Source organism: Enhydra lutris, unplaced genomic scaffold, assembly GCF_002288905.1.
Source record: "Enhydra lutris kenyoni isolate GAN:26980312 unplaced genomic scaffold, ASM228890v2 scaffoldscaffold90, whole genome shotgun sequence".
Lineage (NCBI taxonomy): Eukaryota > Metazoa > Chordata > Mammalia > Carnivora > Mustelidae > Enhydra > Enhydra lutris.
Genome location: NW_019154174.1, coordinates 6,093,099 through 6,109,855, shown reverse-complemented (window position 1 = coordinate 6,109,855; position 16,757 = coordinate 6,093,099). Strand labels below are relative to the sequence as shown.

The 16,757-nt window shown below is 56.1% G+C and overlaps 1 protein-coding gene across 1 annotated transcript; it reads right to left on the bottom strand.

The window, feature by feature from the left end:
* Nucleotides 1-3,726: 3,726 nt before the first annotated feature.
* On the bottom strand, nucleotides 3,727-15,691 carry LOC111162278 (fibrosin). Its single transcript, XM_022526576.1, has 18 exons — nucleotides 14,140-15,691; nucleotides 13,671-13,850; nucleotides 12,890-12,925; nucleotides 12,740-12,769; nucleotides 11,611-11,659; nucleotides 11,219-11,519; nucleotides 9,523-9,824; nucleotides 9,108-9,313; nucleotides 8,948-8,992; nucleotides 8,633-8,728; nucleotides 8,308-8,376; nucleotides 7,480-7,509; nucleotides 7,027-7,098; nucleotides 6,589-6,709; nucleotides 6,403-6,483; nucleotides 5,344-5,427; nucleotides 5,005-5,212; nucleotides 3,727-4,914 (listed from the first exon to the last, which is right to left on the bottom strand). Exons 1-18 carry the CDS (start codon nucleotides 14,593-14,595, stop codon nucleotides 4,326-4,328), a joined length of 2,955 nt encoding a protein of 984 aa, XP_022382284.1. The 5' UTR covers nucleotides 14,596-15,691; the 3' UTR covers nucleotides 3,727-4,325.
* Nucleotides 15,692-16,757: the final 1,066 nt, after the last annotated feature.

Here is a 16,757-nt window from a genome sequence, read left to right as displayed (position 1 = left end):
CCTAGGTTCCTGGGGTCGAGACCCCTGTCTGGCTGACTGCTCAGGGGGGATCCTGCTTCTCCTTCTAATCTGCCTGTGCCCTGCCCCCCAGATTTGTGCACATGTGCACTCTCAAATAAATAATCTTTTTAAAAAAGATTTTTATGTATTTATTTGAAATATATAGAGAGAGCACAGGCATGGGGAACAGCACGCAGAGGGGGAGGGAGATTTTAAGAATAAAAAAAAAGATTTATTTATTTAAGAGAGATAGCATGCACGAGCAGGGAGGAGGGACGGAGGGAGAGAGGGAGAGGGAGAAGCAGAATCCCCACTAAGCAGGGAGCCCAATGCAGTGTTGAATCCCAGGAATCTGGGATCATGACCTGAGCCAGAGGCAGATGCTTAACCGACTGAGCCACCCAGGCGCCCCAAATAAATAAAATCTTTAAAAAAATAGCACAACCACGTTGAAAACTAGTTTGGGGGCTTCCCAAAACGCTAAACATAAGAGTTACCATACAACATGGCAATTCCAATCCAAGGTATATACCCAAGAGAATTAAGAACAAAAATTAGAATTAAAAAATTAGAATTAAAATTAAAAATTAGAAAATTAGAATTAAAATTAAAAAATTAGAATTAAAGAATTAAAAACAAAAACTTGTTCCTGGATATTCACAGTGGCCATAATGGTTAAAAGAAAGAACTGGGGTACCTGGGTGGCTCAGTCAGTTAAGCGTCTTGGTTTTGGCTCAGGTCATAATCTCAGGGTCCTGGGACCCAGCCCCTACCTCCACCCCTGAGTCTGCTTGCCCCCCCCTGCCTCCGCTCCTCCCCCATCTCACACACTCTCTCCCCGCTTCTCTCAAAATAAATAAATAAATACTTTTTTTTTTTTTTTTTTAAGAAAACAACTTAAACGTCCATCAGCTGAAGAACAGGTAAACACCATGGGGTACATCCATATAATGGAGTATTGTTTGGCAATAAAAAGGAATGCAGGACTGATATGAGCTCCAACACAGATGCACCTTGAACACTTATCCTGCTAAATGAAAGAACCCAGTCATCAAAGACTGGGTGAATTATATGGTATGTGAATTATATCTCAATGAAGTTGTTTAAAAACCCTCCATTTGCTAGATGGGGTTCTGCCCAATCTATGAATCATTTAATAGAGCCAATTAGATATTCAAATTAAAAAACTCCCCTCCATTCTACATCAGCCATGGCCCAGAAATAAGCACATTGCTCAAGATTACATAGCTACACTTCTGGGTTCATTCAAAACAAACAAAAATGCATTTCCAAATAGCAGCCTTGTGATGCTGAAATGATTTTGGTTCTGTTTTGCTTTTCTCTGGCAGTCAGTCTTCCTGGAGTCCTCTTTTACCTCTGCCCGAGGAGCTCCTGAGTTCAGATCAGATCACGCAGAGACAGGTCAATGGAGTGTAGTGGTTCTGAGGACAGGCCCCACGAAGGCAGCCCTGGGGATTCCTGCCCTTCACCCTCCTTTTCTTCTGGAAGCCTGTTCTGTTGCTCCTCCCAGGACCTGCGGGTAAGCTCCAGGAGAGCTGGGATTTTTGGTTTTGTTTACCTCTGTATCCCCAGCCATGAGTTTGGTGGCTGGGATGATCAAGAGAACAGTGGTAGAAAGAATAAAAGGCAGTGCAGACTATGAATCAAGCGAGGTAAGATGGCGCTTTCTGACTTGGGCGCTGCTAACAGAGATGGAAATGGGTTGGGCTTGGGGGCACAGCATCAGATCTAGGAGATGACTGGGTATCTAAGTTACTTTTGGGGGGTTGGATTATATGTATCTAGGAAGTACTCTGAGAGTTCCACACCCAAATGTGTATGGGAAACAGGGAAGTACCTCAATAGTTACAAGGCTCCTACCTAAACAAGAATGGAGACAGTGGCAATCTGGAGAGATCATGTCCCATCTCAAGTGGCAGCCATAGGAGAAAGCAGGTGTAGGGTAAAAGGATTTTTAGATTTCTCGAAAGAAGCTGAATGGAAGGACTGCCGTGTCCTTCTGGTCAACCGTTTCTGATTTCTCTTCCAACAGTCCAGGCTTGAGCTGTCCCTAGAGGCCTTGGGCATGTGCAGTGGTGGCAGAGAACGTTGGCTGCCATCTTTCCTAAGGTGATGGGTACAGCGAAACAAGACAATTCTGGATGGCTCGGGTAGGAGCCAGCCTCTCTAGCTCGGTTTAGTCACTTGGGTTTTTAATGATCATGTCAAAAAATAATATTGTGTCAAAAGGTAGCTGTGAAATTGGACATCTCATGGGATCCCATTTTTTTGCACAGTATTTGAAGCATTCAGCTAGAAAAATAACTGGAGGAAGATACTCCTGACAATTAGTAGTGGTCAGCTCTGAGGGGTAAGATTATAAGGCATTTTCCCTTTATAGAATATATTTATGTTCATTTTAATTTTTAATTTATTTATTTGACAGGCAGAGATCACAAGTAGGCAGAGAGGCAGGCAGAGAGAGAGGAGGAAGCAGGCTCCCCGCTGAGCAGAGAGCCTAATGCGGGGCTCGATCCCAGGATCCCGGGATCATGACCTGAGCTGAAGGCAGAGTCTTTAACCCACTGAGCCACCCAGGCGCCCCTATTTATGTTCATTTTATAGCATTTTATAGTGACCATTTATAAAAGGAAAACCAATAGTTTCTAAAAAAAAATTGTTTATCTTTTCTAACAGAACTACACATATACATTAAGTGCAGATAAACACAAAGAAACAGGCCTGAAGAGCATAGACCAAATGACTGAAGGGTTACCTCAGGAAAGGAATGGGGCTGAGCATGGATTGGTAGGTAAATGGGAAAATTCAGTTTTGCTATCCTTCTGTCTTGTTTGAATCTTGTAGAATAGGTACTCCTGGGTTGCAGAAAACGTGAAAAGCTTCAATGCCCAGTGCTCCAATCCATCTATCCACAAGCAAAAGGACAGCTCTCCCAGGTGGGAGGGAAGGGGAACCTTCACTAGGACACGGATAGTGTTGTCCTCCCTCATCCCTCCCTGACCCAATCCTCCCCCTCCGCTCCCCACCCCCACCAGATGACCCACACACACTCAAAGAGCAGCCAAGGGGCCTCATTGTAACACTCATTTTTATATAAATATCCGCAAGTCATGTTACAGAATAAGCCCCACCGGGGAAAAAAGTCAACGTTATGTTTTTGTTAAACGGACCCCTGCCTTCTAGGTTGGGCCCCAGCCTGGGGGCGCCTGCTGCTTTGGGAAGGCTGGGACTGCCGCCCAGAGGCTGCTGCAGAAGCTGCCTGTGTGGCCCACCCCCGGGCCGACCCCCTTCTTTGGTGTGTGGTACGTGGTGACCTTCTCTGCCCACCCCCACCCCCAGCCTAGAGTAGGGTTCTGGGGAACAGGGTTCTGGAGGGCAGGGCCCAGGAGTCCTGGGGGCACTTGGAAATGGAGTTGGGGGATTGAGCCACTAAGAGGTGGAGTCTGAAGCTTAGAGATTGAGCCTTTTGGGGTGGCACACAGAGGTTAACAGGAACAAGTTGGGGCGGGGGGAGACCTGGGCTGTCAGCGAAGCAGGAAGCATTTGCCCTTCTTTCCAGCCTAGGTACCCAGGTCCCTTCCCCTGCTGCTCTGTCTCCTGCTGACTCCATGTTCCCAGGGATAAGCCCTGGGTTCCTGCCTTTCCCCTCCCAGCTCTTCCCTCTACAATCCCCCCTCCCCCCACAGAGAGGCCAGAGGCTAGGAACACAGCACCAGTCTGAGGATTTAATTAACCAGGAAGGGGGATTATTGGGAGGGGCACCCCTGTAAAAATGTACAAAAGGTCTGGGGGGCTATGTGGAAGGGGAGATAAATATGTACATGGAACCCCCCTTCCGTCAGCCCCTCCTCCCCCAGCCCTGAGAGGGCATGAGGACTTGGATGGTAGGTGAAGGGGGGGGCACTTTGGCCTCTGGCTTACTGAGCCCTTGGGGAGGCAGGCCAAGGGCCTAGGGGCCCTCAGGGGGAGCGATGGTATACCTCAGGAGGTCATGAGCTATGACCTCTGACATGACCCCCACTCTCACCTCTCATATACACACACACAGACACATACACACACTCTCACACACTCACACACACCCCTTTCTCTAGAGGCTTGTGACCTCTGCCCTCCCAGTGACCCCAAGGTCCATCTGATGCTTGATCTTGCAGGGGCTGGGGCTTCGGCTCCCAGGTTCGGTGACCTCAGAGGTGGCTGGTGAGGTCATGACCTTTGCCCTCCAGCCCTGGCTTCAAACCTCAGCTCTAGGACCTTGTCATTAGAAAGGGGGATGGAGCTGTGCCCCCGTCCCTCCCCTCCCCTCACCTGTCAGCCCGGGCTGGGCCAGGGGCCCTAGGTGGGGAACTAGGCCGGGGCGCGGGCACGAGCGGAGGCGGTGCCCCCAAAAGGGCTCCCGGGGGGGTCTTGCTGAGAAGGTGAGAGGTCCCCGGGGCTGCGGCGGGTGGCGGTGGTGGCGCCAGGCGGCTGTAGAGCAGGGGATGGGTGGGCTCCAGACCGTACAGGCGGGCGGCGGCCACAGCCCCAGGGCCAGTCAGCTCCTCACCAGCCTCATAGAAGCGGGGTGGCCTGGCCAGGCGAGGGGGCCCTGCCAACCAGGTCGGCTCCAGGAAGCCAGCGCAGCGCTCTGGGGGGCTAGGGCCCAGAAAGGGGGGTGGCCGGGGCCTCTCAAACAGCAGGTGAAGGCCCTGAGGCCCGGTGGTGGCAGCAGCAGCGGCAGCAGCGGCAGCAGCAGCAGCAGCAGCGGCGGCAGCAGCGGCGGCGGCGGCCTCCTCCTTCCGCTCCTCCTTTACCCGCACGGATTCCTTGGCCGGCCTGGCCCCTTCCTCGCCGGCCCGGGCCTTGGGAGTGGCAGGAGAAACTCGGAGCTGGGGCCGCGAGAAGGGGAGGTCCCTGGGGAGAGAAAGCAGGGCCTGCAGCGGTCCGAGCAGCAGGCCGCCGGTGGCAGCGAGGGCAGGCAGCGCGGGTGGTGGGGAGGCACACCTGTCTTTCTCCTCCTTGGTGAGAGAGGGCTCCCTCCGCTCCACAGGCCGCTCCTTGTCTGAGCCTGGCGTCCGAGCGGCCTCAGGGGGCCGGACCCAGGCAGGAAAGGCCAGAGGACTGCGGTGCAGGCGGCCCCATGGGTCTGGCGGGGAGGCGAAGGCTGGTGGGGCCCCTGGGCTTTCTTTCTGGGCAAAGACGGCGCCGGAGTCTAGACAGAGGGTGAAGCAGAGGGTGACAGGAGCCACGAGGAGGAGGAGAAGGCCCCACTCGGGGACCCCCCCCCACCCCTGGCCACCAGCTCATTGCCACAGCCACCCACCCACCCCGCCCAGCACTCACTGAATGTAGGGCTGCCCAGGCCTCCAAAGGCCCCGTTGGAGAGGGCAGCCAAGGAGGCGAAGCTTGTGGGACGCCCAAAGGGATCTGCGGGAGGAAAGGGCAATGGTCAGGGCACTGGGCAGCGGGCGCCCAGTGCCCTGACCTTCCAAGACTGGCAGGGAAGGCGCAGCTCAGCGAGCAGGCCCTGGAGCCCTCAGCCGTTCCGACTCGGTTTTAACAACAGGGTGCTGTTCCTTGGGCCTCGTAAGATGCTGAGCTTTGACATGCATCGTGGTGTTTAACCTCACAAACGACAAGCCCCACGAGAGGCAGACAGGACCACTCCCACTTCAAGATGACGAAACAGGCTCAGAGAGGTGAAGTGACTTGCCAACGGTCAGTCATCTAGCCAATAAGTGGTACCCCCCCCACCCCAGGGCCTCTCTGACTCCAGAGATCAGGCTCTAACCCCATAATCCCCCATACCGGCCACCCAGACCAGCTCTACAGCAAACCGTTTGCCTGGAGATCTCTGCCAGCTTCCTCCCACCTGACATGCAGGGCCCTTCCCGACCCGACCCTGATCTCATGCACATGGCCAGTCAGAACAACTAAGCTATTCCACTACGGGAACACCTCACTCCTTTCTCTTCCACGAACACGTTCCCCTGTGCCATCAAGCTCAATGCCCTCTCTACGCGGACCCAGCTGAAATCTTCCCACAAAGTCCGCCGAAACTGGTAGAGCCGGAGACAGTGCCGCTGCTCCGCCTGGGCCCGAACAGCCCTCCTCCAGCCTCCTCTCCCAGGTGGCACACTACCTCTACCACTGGCTATTTCAGAGACCGCATCTGAGCTGGCAGAGCCTGGCAGTCACTCTGCCCTGCCCTAGCCCACTGCATAGAGATGAGGTGGTCAAGGCTCAGAGGGGTTAGAGTAACTCGTCCAAGGTCACAAACCAAGTGGCACCAGGCCTATTCCCATTCCAGCTGCCTCTCAGGTCTAACTTCCATCCCCAGCTTGAGAACTCCTCAAAGTTAGGGACTGGGCTGGGGTTGCCCAACATGCCCTTAGCTCTTACCAATGTGGGTGCTGGGGCTCAGAAAGGGTCCGTGGGCCCCGGGAGCTGCCGTGAAAGGGTTGGCTGCAGCGTGGACGGCACCTGGGGCAGAGAGGTGGGAGATTCTGGTGAGGCTGAGTGGGCGCAAGGTGGGCCTCGGGCTATAGAAAGGGAACCTCCGGCCCCGAGAGGGCTGGCCAGACTCACCAGTCGCAGTGAAGAGGGAGGCGGCCGGGTGGGAGAGCTCCTGCCCAGGGGGCAGGGCCCCATAGGGCCCCGGAAGGCAGGGCAGGAGGTCGTTCCGAAAGTCAAGCTTGTGGGAGTCGCCCTGCGTGGGACAGGGAGAGGGGTGGTGAGTGAGGAGCCGGGTGAGATGTTGCTCTTGCTCTTCCACTCCTAAGGCCCCCCCCAAGGGCTGGCGGGCGCCAAGATGGGGCTTGGGTGCCTAACTTCCACCTCTCTCAGAGCCCTCTCGGGCCACCCCCCGCTCCTCAGCCGGAGAAGCTAGTGCTAACTGTGAAAATGCTGAGGCAGCGACCGGGGACAGGAGGGGACGTTTCTGGCCAAGATGCGGCCAAGCTCTGCCAAAAGCAGATGCCCAGGGCTCAGGCCAGCCCACTTGCCCCAGCCCTCCAGCCCCAGTACCTTCATCTTTTCCTGGTGTCTCAGGATCATGTAAGCCACGCGCACGTGCATGGCACACCACTTCCCTGGTTTCTGCCGCCCCAGAAGGATAACCAGAGGGAAAGGGAAGGAAAGAATGTTCACTCATCACCCACTCCAGGCCTGGTCCTCGGCCCAGCCTTTCCACACAACATCCCCACTCGTCACCCCTACAACTGAGGGATGACTAGGTTCGCTTCATGGCCTAGGAAACTGAGGCTCAGAGAGATAAACTGTCTTGCCCAAGGTCCCACAGCCGGTTACGTCGGAACCCAGGTCTGTGGCATATAAGCCTTTCGCCCTTTCTGCTGTTCCAAATCTGGCTGCCTCCACGTCTTGGGCTTCTCACTTATTCCCAAGCAAGACCCGCCCTCAGCCAAATGCCCTGACACCAGCCCCCAGCCTCATGCAGCCTGAGGTCCTCACCAAACTCACCCTCAAAGGTGGCCGGAAATGGTCGGGGATCTGGGGATGGCAAAGCAGAGGTTGGTGGCGATTCAGACCTGTTTACTGTCCTGGGCACCTCGTCTCCACAGTCCCTAATCCCCACCCAAACACTGGAGACCTTGTGTGGCTCCCTCATGCCTTTCCCGCTCCTATGAAGACTCCTTTCCCCATCTCCCGCACTGGGTGTCTCCCTTCCAGCACTAAGTTCCTGAACCGGGCCCCAAGGACGTGCTCTGCTTGGAAGACTGGGGACTGACTGGGTTAGTGGGCAGGCAAGACAAGTTTCTCAACCGGACAAGTCATTCTATTAACAGCTTTATGTCATGAGACTCCGTGTAAGATTTCCTTAGAAAAAAACCCTTACTGCTGCTAGAAAACACCGTAAGAGATCTGGTCTAGTCTCCCCCCTCGGAAACATATCCTGTGCTTTTCCCGATGTTCCCAGAGCCATGGGCTTGAAGGCTGCTCCCTGTGCCACTTCACAAAGGGGCAGCTTATCTTTTCCTTGTTTTATGGACAGGACTTCCTGGTATGATGTCATTTAAAAAAAAAAAAGGATTTTGTAATTTAAAAAATTTGAAAACTCCTACAAAAACCACTGTCCTAGTGATCTTATTTCTGGGGCAACTTCATGAAATTCCTATTCCTCATGCCTGGGAAACTTTGTCATTTACAGAAATTTCCTCTTGTCAGATTCTCAGGGATAATCCCGATTGTACAGTAAAGGGAGGAATCAGGGGTTCACTCTCAATCAACCCTGCTCTCCCTCAACAGATACTCTAGTTCCTCAAGGACCTGCCTCGGCACCCCCCTCACCTGTGTCCCCTTTTGGGGAAGCCCGCTCGGCACTGGCCCCAGTCGTGGTGGCAGCTCGGGGTTCGTGCTCTGGGAAAGGGGAGTGGAGGGATCAGTCAGGAGAGCTGGCACCAGGCATAAAAGGGGTCCAGAACCAAGATGGGGGCTGGGACAGGCAGGGAGCATAGCTCTGAAGAAAGCTGGGTCCACGATGGGAGGGCAGGAGAAAGGGCATGGCTCTGGGGAATGGAAGAAGGTATGTGGACCCCGGGGTGGGGGACAGGGGGCACAGTGGTGTCTGGGTTTGTAGGGGTGGGAGGTGGTGGCGTTTGGATTGGGAGCTCACCTTGGGCTGGAAGGCCCCCTGCAGGGAGCCAAAGGAGACAGCAGGCGGGAGGCCCGGAGGTAGGCCGGGCACTGCGGGAGGGAAGGCCGTGTACGGCTGCGGAGAGAAGGGGACTGGTCCAAGCTGGGGTTGGAGGTGCGGCCCACGTCTGGTCTGCCCATCAGTCCTCAGGCCTCCACCCTAAAACCTCCCAGGGAGCTCTCCCAGGCTCAAGGCTCTCGCTTTTGAAGCTGAAGACTGGACCCCGACAGTCAGGGCCACACACACGGATGCCTCTGTGCCCACACACACCACACCACACACACACACACTCACATTATGCCGGAAAAGGCCTTCCATCTTTCCTGGGTATTTCTCAAACTAGGGAAGAGAAGGGAAGAGTAAGCTGCCAGCCAGGGACCCAGGACCTTCCCCTGGAAGCCATACCCTCCCTCCAAGTCTCTGGGCCTCATCAGCGGCCCAATGAGGAGCTCACCATGTGGGGGCCGTGGGGTGGCAGCAGGCCCGGGGGATAAGGGGTGAAGTGCTGGTGGGTGTGCTGGTGGGTGTGCTGGTGCTGGTGGTTGTGCTGGTGGAACTGGAAGGCCAGGGGCCGGGCCGAGCCCCCTGCCCCCACCACCTCGGGGCCACCCTGGGCATTCAGGTAGCGAGAGTTCAGGTCCTGGCCGATCAGGTCCTGCTCTGTGGGAGGGGAGGGGAGAAGGCTTTAATGTCTGTCGCCACCAGGACAGCCTCCTTGGGCCCGGGTGACTGGCCTTCCCTCCTGGCCTTGAGCCACTCCCTCCTCAAGCCCTGATGTCTGCTGAGGTCCAGGTGCCCCAAAGCCGGCTGGGCCCAAGCCCGGGGCCATGGTCCCCCACCCCCCACCCCGGCCAGGACCCCAAACTCACCAGAAAGGGCGTTAGCGGCTGAGGCCCCAGGGTGCCCTGGCACCTGCAGCAGGGGTGGGGGTGGGGGCAGGGTGGGGCCAGGGGAGAACAAGGAGGGGTGGTGGGGTGGTGGGGGGGGCCGCAGCCCAGGGGGGGGAAAGCTGTGGGTGGACAAAGGCAGGGGCAGTGAGGGCGTCGGGGGCCGGTGGGTGAGCTGCGCGGACGAGGAGGAGGCAGATGAAGAGGAAGAGGACGAAGAGGATGATGAGGGGGGAGGCTGAGCCACGGGAGGGGCCGGGGCCTTGGGGGGCGGCCGTGAAGAGCTGGGGAGAGAAGTGGGGAGATGAGTGAGGGGTTGGGAGGTGCCAGCTCTGACGGGACGGGGTCAGAAGCCTGGGCGATACCTTGACCCTGGTTCTCCAACATGGAAGGTGGTAGAACCCGGCCCCCAGGAACCCCCACCCCCACCCGGGGAGCCCATCCTCAGACTGAGGTAACCCCCACACCCGGCAACCCCCTCTCTCTCCCTCTCTAGGTCTCTTCCACACAGCTGCCTCGGACGTCTCCGGCCACGTGACTTGCCCTTTCCTGACTCAACCGCGGCACGAAACCCGTCACTCGCTGTGACGCTTCCTTACAACAGGCCACCTGGGTTCCCACCCTAAGACAGTGGAAGCAGCACCTCACTGGCCTGGCCTAGGAGTCAGGCGACCTGAATTCTAGGCCCGTCTTGCCATGAACACCCTGGGTGACCTTGAGCAAGTCACTGCCCCTCTCTGAGCCTTAGTTTTCTCAAGAACAAGAAAAGAGAACGGTAACGAGGACAATAATAGAGACAGCACCGATAACAGGAACGGTATCAGTGACTCTTACCCTTCAGCGAGCACTCACTGGAGGCCAAGTGCTGGCACCTGCTTTACACGCTAATCCACATCTCTGCCATGTCACACCGCCTTCCCAACGGCTGCCGCAGCCACGTACCCGCCTGCACCGTTTACTTTTTTTCACTTAACTCAGTTCCTTACTTTTGAACTTAGCCTCGCCCAGGCAATACATGTGACATCAAAGGGTTGAGGTACTGATCGTGTTTTTCTAAAGCCCGTTAACAGCTAAAATAAAAGTTTTCCCCGGAACAGCTGAAGTTATCCCGCATGCGGCTAGCGATGCACGGGCACACTTTGGGAAACACTGCACGACCTCATCGTTGATCCTCACGACAGCTTTACCAGGACAAAGGGACCATTACCAGTTCTTTTTGACCGAAACGGAAAATTGAGGCTCAGAGAGATGAAGTGACTTTTCAAAAATCACACAGCCACGACAAGCGGCAGAGCAAGAATTTGAACCAGGTCTGACTGACACCAAAGCCAGCACCCTGAATTAATCATGTCAGCATTTCCCAAAGTGTGTTCTGAAGAACACTATTCCTAGCAGATGTGCCTTATAAGAAGGCCTCAGCAGCGCATAAAGTTGGGAAACGGCAGAGAGAGCACTTCCCTGCACAGGAATGTCCGGTGAAACGCTCCTAGGAAGCCCTGTAAGTGAGTAATCACTTTACATTTGCTTCACCCAGTGTCTCTCAAGCTTTTCAGCCTCAGAATCCTTTTTTCAAGCCACATCCCATAGGTACCATCCCATGTCCCAGCCACAGAATGCAGGGGTTGGCGCCGAAGTGACCAGGTCCTTCCAGACCAGACCAAACCCCTGGACCACTCACCTGCCAGTGCTGAGGTCCAGGCTGCTGCCATAGGGAGAAGTGCGGAGGCCGAAGGGCGAGACCCGAAGCTGCAGCTGGGGCTGGGGTGGGGGTGGCAGACTGGGGGCGGCCGGCAAGGGTGCAGGGGGTGAGACAGGAGGCCGAGGGGCCGGTGGAGGCGGTGGTTCCTTTGGGGGGAAAGGCACTAGCAGCGGGTCGGGCCCTGGGGGCTGTTCCTGGCTCCGCTCCAGGCCCGACACTTTAGGGACTACGGAGAGTTTTGCTTCACAGTTCCCATTGAAGGCGCCGTGGGGGCCCGAGGCTGCGAGGACAGGACAGCAGGTGTATTCAGTTGCGGCCCATATTCCCCCAAATTCCCTCCCTTGTGTCCAGCCCCAGCCCTTGAGACCAACCTTTGCTGGTTGAGACAGTAAAGGATGGGTCGAGGTCATCATCGGAGACCTGGGGAAGAAGGGCAGGGACAAGGTCAGGTTTTGGTCAGGAGAGGCCCTCACCCAGGAAAGCTAACAGCCCCCAGGGCCTGCTAGGAAGTGGCAGTGCTGCCAAGTCTATTCTATCTGCTTAGGTGAAATCCAGCAAAGACTGTGGGTTCCGGGGGGCCTATGCTTGAAGAAAGGGGTGGGGTAGCTAAGCCTCAGAATTTGATAGGCCCGGAGGACTGAATTGAGGCGGCACTCGTGTGTCAGAGAAGTAGGCACATCAAAGCCAAAAATGTCAGTTGTCACTAACTGTTGGCCCATGTGCCCACCTGACTTACAGATCTGTTTGGCCCACAAGTGTCAGCAAAAACCTTTGAAACTAATTGCTGATATTTACAAATTCAGGAATTCCTCATACAAACTCAGACTTGCAGGTTCTCTTAAGAATTGGTTCCTATTCTCGCCTGGCAACAATTAGCTAGGACTAGACAGTGGTCACCTCCTTTAGACAGACAAGAACTCTGGTTCACCACAGTCCCTGTCCAGCCAATTTTTTAAACGAAAAAAAGACACCCATCAGGTAATACACTTTTTAGTTAGTTACAAGAATAGAGCGAGAGCGACTAAAACACATCATTTCAAAACAAGCAAATCCGACCTAACAATAAATAGAAACAGAACTTTGTAAGATATGTTCCTACACTGATCACAAGGGTTTGGTGTCCTCGCTGCCAGAACCGTGGTCTCTGCTCGGATTCTGTGAGAGCAGACCAACAGCGAGCAGGAATGACCAGCTCACCTCGACAGCCACCCTGAATTTCTGTGGAGAACCACTGGTATTCCAAAGTTTTAGGAAAAGATGGTACACCAAGGCATGGGCTTTCTATTCTTTAGAAACTGGCTCTAGTTACCAAAGAAAAAAAGTCGTTTACCCATTCAATCTGCCCGTACCCCCCTTCCCCCATCCAGTCATGGCTCAATCTAACTTATGTTCCCCACTCAAGGGGGAGGCTCTCTCTCGCTCTACTTGGCAGACCTCTGAGCTGCACTTCACTTTACAAATTACAACACTGCCCACCGAACAAGTTCTAGCCCTACTCACCCTCTCGTCCAGATCGCTTTCTGCATCACACTGGGGAAAAGGAAAGACAGAGGTGTCACAAGAGGGAAGAAGAGTGGGGCCCAAGGGACAGAGGGGACTTTCAGAGAGGAATTGAGAGGGGAGGGGCCGGTACAGGTGGAAAGCACTTACTATGTATCCAGCTTCCAGAGAATGACGGGAGGAGGCCTGAGAAAGACCAGAGTCCAGAGGTAAGGAAGGCTTACTGGCGAGGCCTTTGGATAAAGTCTAAACTCCCCAGCAAGGAACTCAAGGCCCCTCACGACACACTCTCATTCTCTCTCTAGCTGCTTCTCCTACTATGGCCCACCCCTGTTCCCAATGCTCTCGCCATTTTCTGAATACATTCTCACATCTCTGTGCTTTTGCTCAAAACAACTTTGCCTGTTTCTCCTCTTAGCAAACTTATGACTATCCTTCAAGGCCTGACTAAGACATCCTAGGGGGCTTTCCCTAACCACAACCCTCCTCCCATCCCCCAGGCAGAATGAGTGGCTTCCTCATGTGGGTTTCTGCAGCATCTCTCCCAGATCTCTGCCTTCTGTAGCTTCTCAGGTTTTGATCAAGGTATTTGCTCAGATTGTTTCTTTCTTGCTAGACTGCTATTGCCTGGAGAGATCTGAGACTGTTCCTAATTCATTTAGGATTCCACGAAGTCCTTTTGATACATCTCTGAAAAACCAACTTATTTCAAATAGACAGGGCAAGCCAAAAGCAGAAAAGCCTGAGTGTGGACATGTCTCTGTCAGACCTGAATTGAGGAGTGAGGGCTCAAATTTGTTCTGCCATCTCCTCTGCCATTAGAGAATAAAATCACTGTTTATGATGAGAAGCAATACTGCTAATGGAAAACATTAATGTGAAGGGCATTCTGTCCAGAGTTTTAAAGGACAAGGATCCATGACAAGCTCACCTCTTTCCTTCTCCGCTTATTGGGCCATTTTCGGGCCCGATCCCCAGAGGGCCGGCCAGGCTCCCGATCAGAGCTGTCCCCTGGCTCCCCAGTGGCCCCACTGGAACCCCCCCTCTTCCGCTTCCCAGAATGCTTCAGCCGATGTTCCAGTCGCTCTGGGGGCTGAAGAGATGCATCCTTCTGTGGAGGAGGAGGTGGGACTAAAGTAGATGGAGAAAGGAAAGCTCCCGACCTCTCTAGGGGTGACCAGGCTACCAAAGTGGCTCTCAGGCCGGGTAACGAGGCTGGTCCCTGGAGACTAACTCTACCTCCTCCCACCCCAGGGTGGGGCAGAGGCCTGGCCAGAGGAGCCGGTTGCTCTGGTTTGGGGTGCCAGCATTCCCCCCTCAACTCCACCCACTCCAGGCACCATACCCTTCTCTCTGCCCCTCTGAAGCCCCCAAAGGTCCCCAGCTCCAACAGGCCCCACCTGCAAGGCCTCAAGGCTGGCGAAGCTGGCGATGGCGAAACCATCGATCAAGTCCTCCTCCTCTTCTTCATCCTCCTCAGGCTCCTCCTCGGCCTCCCCGTCGTCTGCGCCCCCCTCCTCCTCCTCCTCCTCTTCCTCCCCGCGGCTGCCCGAGCCGGCAGGCCGCTTCCGAGCTCGGGGTCGCGGGGGCCGAGGCCTGGGACGGGGCCGCCGTCGTCTCGGGCCTCCTGGCCGCTCTCCGGACGAAGCTGACGACCAAGGCCTGGCGGGCGGTGGCGGCGACGAGGAGGACGAGGAGCCGCGCGGGGCGGCCAACAGGGCCCGGGGCGCGTCGCCGCCGGGACCTCGGCGGCGCCGCTGCTCCCGGTCTCGGTCTCGGCGCGAGCAGCGCCGCCGCCGCCGCTCCCCCTCCGCGGCCCAGCCGGGGCCCGGAGCCGCGGCCGCTGCCGTCTCCATGGCGACCGCCCTCAGCGCCGCATCCGGAGGCGGCGGGGCCCGAAGCGGCCTGTCCGCAGGCCCGGGGTCGCAGGCGCGGCGCTGGCGGCTGCACAGGGACGGAAAGGCCACGGCTTCCCCTTTAAAGCAGGATCTGTTGGCTCCGAGCTTGCCCCAAGGCCAAGGCCCGGGGAGCCGGCGCCGCCCCCGGGGCGACAAGCCCGAGGGCCCCCCCTGTGGGGCCGGCGGAGCCGAGACGGCGAAAACGGTGCGGCCGTCCCTTTAAGGCGAGGCCTCAAGTTGTCCAGCCCCTGACCCCTTTAAGACGACCCGATGGTGTCCAGCCGGCCTAGTGCGGTGGCCGCCCCCTGCCAGGGGTCGAGACAAGTCTCCCCGAGGAAGAGGAAGGGCCACCCCTTTAAAAGGGACCGAAAGCTCGCCCCGAAACGCAGACCTCCCCTTTAAAAGTGTCTCAAGTCCTCCGGCTAAAAGAGGCCACCCCTTTAAGGAGTCCAGGGTCCTCCAAACAGCAGGCCGCCCCTTTAAGGGCTCAGGAGTTAAGTTTCTGGTCCTCCACAAGCGGCCACTTCCCCTTTAAGCTGAGTTTAAAGAACTTCTTGCGTGGGGGAGAAAAGGAGGAGAGAATCCCCACTCGCTCCAGCTCGCCCAACAGCACAGTTCTCAGTTTGTCAGCTTCTGTTCGATGGCTTCCCCTTTAAGGTTGCCGATGTAGTATGCCGAGTTCAGCGGCCACCCCTTTAAGGAGATTTAAAGGGGCCTCCTCCAGGCCTGTCTCTTCCAGCCTCCGCCTCCGGTCGCCATGAAAGGCTAGGGGGGGGGGCGGGGCCGCGGGGCCAGCCCTCCAAAGCCCCGGATGTGAGGCAACGGTGACGGGTACAGCTTCTCTGTCTGCCGACATAAAAGTCTCTTCCTCCTTTCCTCCGTCTCTGCCTGACTTGCAACGTGAGGGATCCGGAACGGCCGTTGGGAGGCGGGGGAGCTCCAGCGCACCCTCCTGTTGTCTCCTTTGGCGTCTTGGGCCTCTTCTCCGCCAGGACTTCCCTGCCCCTCCTCCCTCTTCCTCCTCAGCCTACGCCTCCTTCCTCTCTCGGCCTCCTCCCACTCTCCGCCCCCTTCCCCCTCACCCCTCCACAAGCTTAGTCGTTGATAGGTTGAGAAGTGTACGACAAGGCGAAGGGCGGAGTCAAGCTCCGGGGAGTGGGTAATATGTAACCGCCCTCAAATCTTGGATTGGGTGTACGTCAAATTAGCCCCGCCCTTCATCAGGTCTTGTGACTCGACTGGTTAGAAGTAGGCGCTTGGGGCGGTCCCCCAGGTGACCCCGCCTCTTCCTGCTCTCTGTTCATTGGTCCGCCTTCAGACAGCGTCGAGACTGGAGTCGTGATGTACTGCGCGAGTCCTAAGGGGCGGTTGGCCGCTTGGCGGCGGGCGGCCGCGGAAGGTTCCACTCCACTGCCGGATACGTCGTCTCTCTCTTTCCGCCGCTTGGCTTAGCCCACAGACCGCCTGGCTTTTCGCGCACGCGCGTGGTGAGACTGTCGAGCTGCTGGCAGCTCTGCGGGATCCCCCGCGGTGCGGGGTGGCCCGAGCACGCGGAGTGCTTTGCGAGCGCCAGACGCGCTGGGAAGGAAACCGCGTCGCGTTATCGCTCCCTTCAGTGGGAGAGTGTTGGCTTGTGGTGTCCGCGTGCTAATAAGGAAAGGAAAAAAACCACCTTGCGTTCGAGTGTCCGCTGCTTTGCTCACATGTTAACTCATTTGGCAGTTAAGAAATCTTTCAGGGAGGTACTGTTCTTAGACCCATTTTACAGGGGGGGGAGGGGAATTGATACACATTTAGTTTCCTACACAGGTTTTGGATTCAAGCTTAACTCCACACACAGTCTGTGCTCTAAGTCACTGCTCTATTGTGCCTCTAAGTTTTGAAAGATGGAGAATGCCACTCCTGGCCTCTGGTTGCCTGGGTTACCGTTTTAATGAGGACATCACATTACACACTCAACTTTCTTTTTTTTTTTTTTTAAGTAATCTCTACACCCAACTTGGGGCTCGAACTCATGACACCCTGAGATCAAGAGCTGCATGCTCCACCAACTGAGCCAGCCAGACGCCCCTCAACCTGCTTTCCTATGTGTAAATGTGAAAATTCCTTCTCACAGCACT

Excerpts from the sequence above, each read along its gene's own strand:
- LOC111162278 (XM_022526576.1), bottom strand. The coding sequence starts at position 14,595 with ATGGAGACGGCAGCGGCCGCGGCTCCGGGCCCCGGCTGGGCCGCGGAG. Across the intron at positions 12,926-13,670 it reads ATAAGCGGAGAAGGAAAGAG|GCCTCCTCCCGTCATTCTCT; the intron begins GTGAGCTTGTCA and ends GGTCTTTCTCAG. Across the intron at positions 9,314-9,522 it reads AGCCGCTAACGCCCTTTCTG|AGCAGGACCTGATCGGCCAG; the intron begins GTGAGTTTGGGG and ends CCCCTCCCACAG.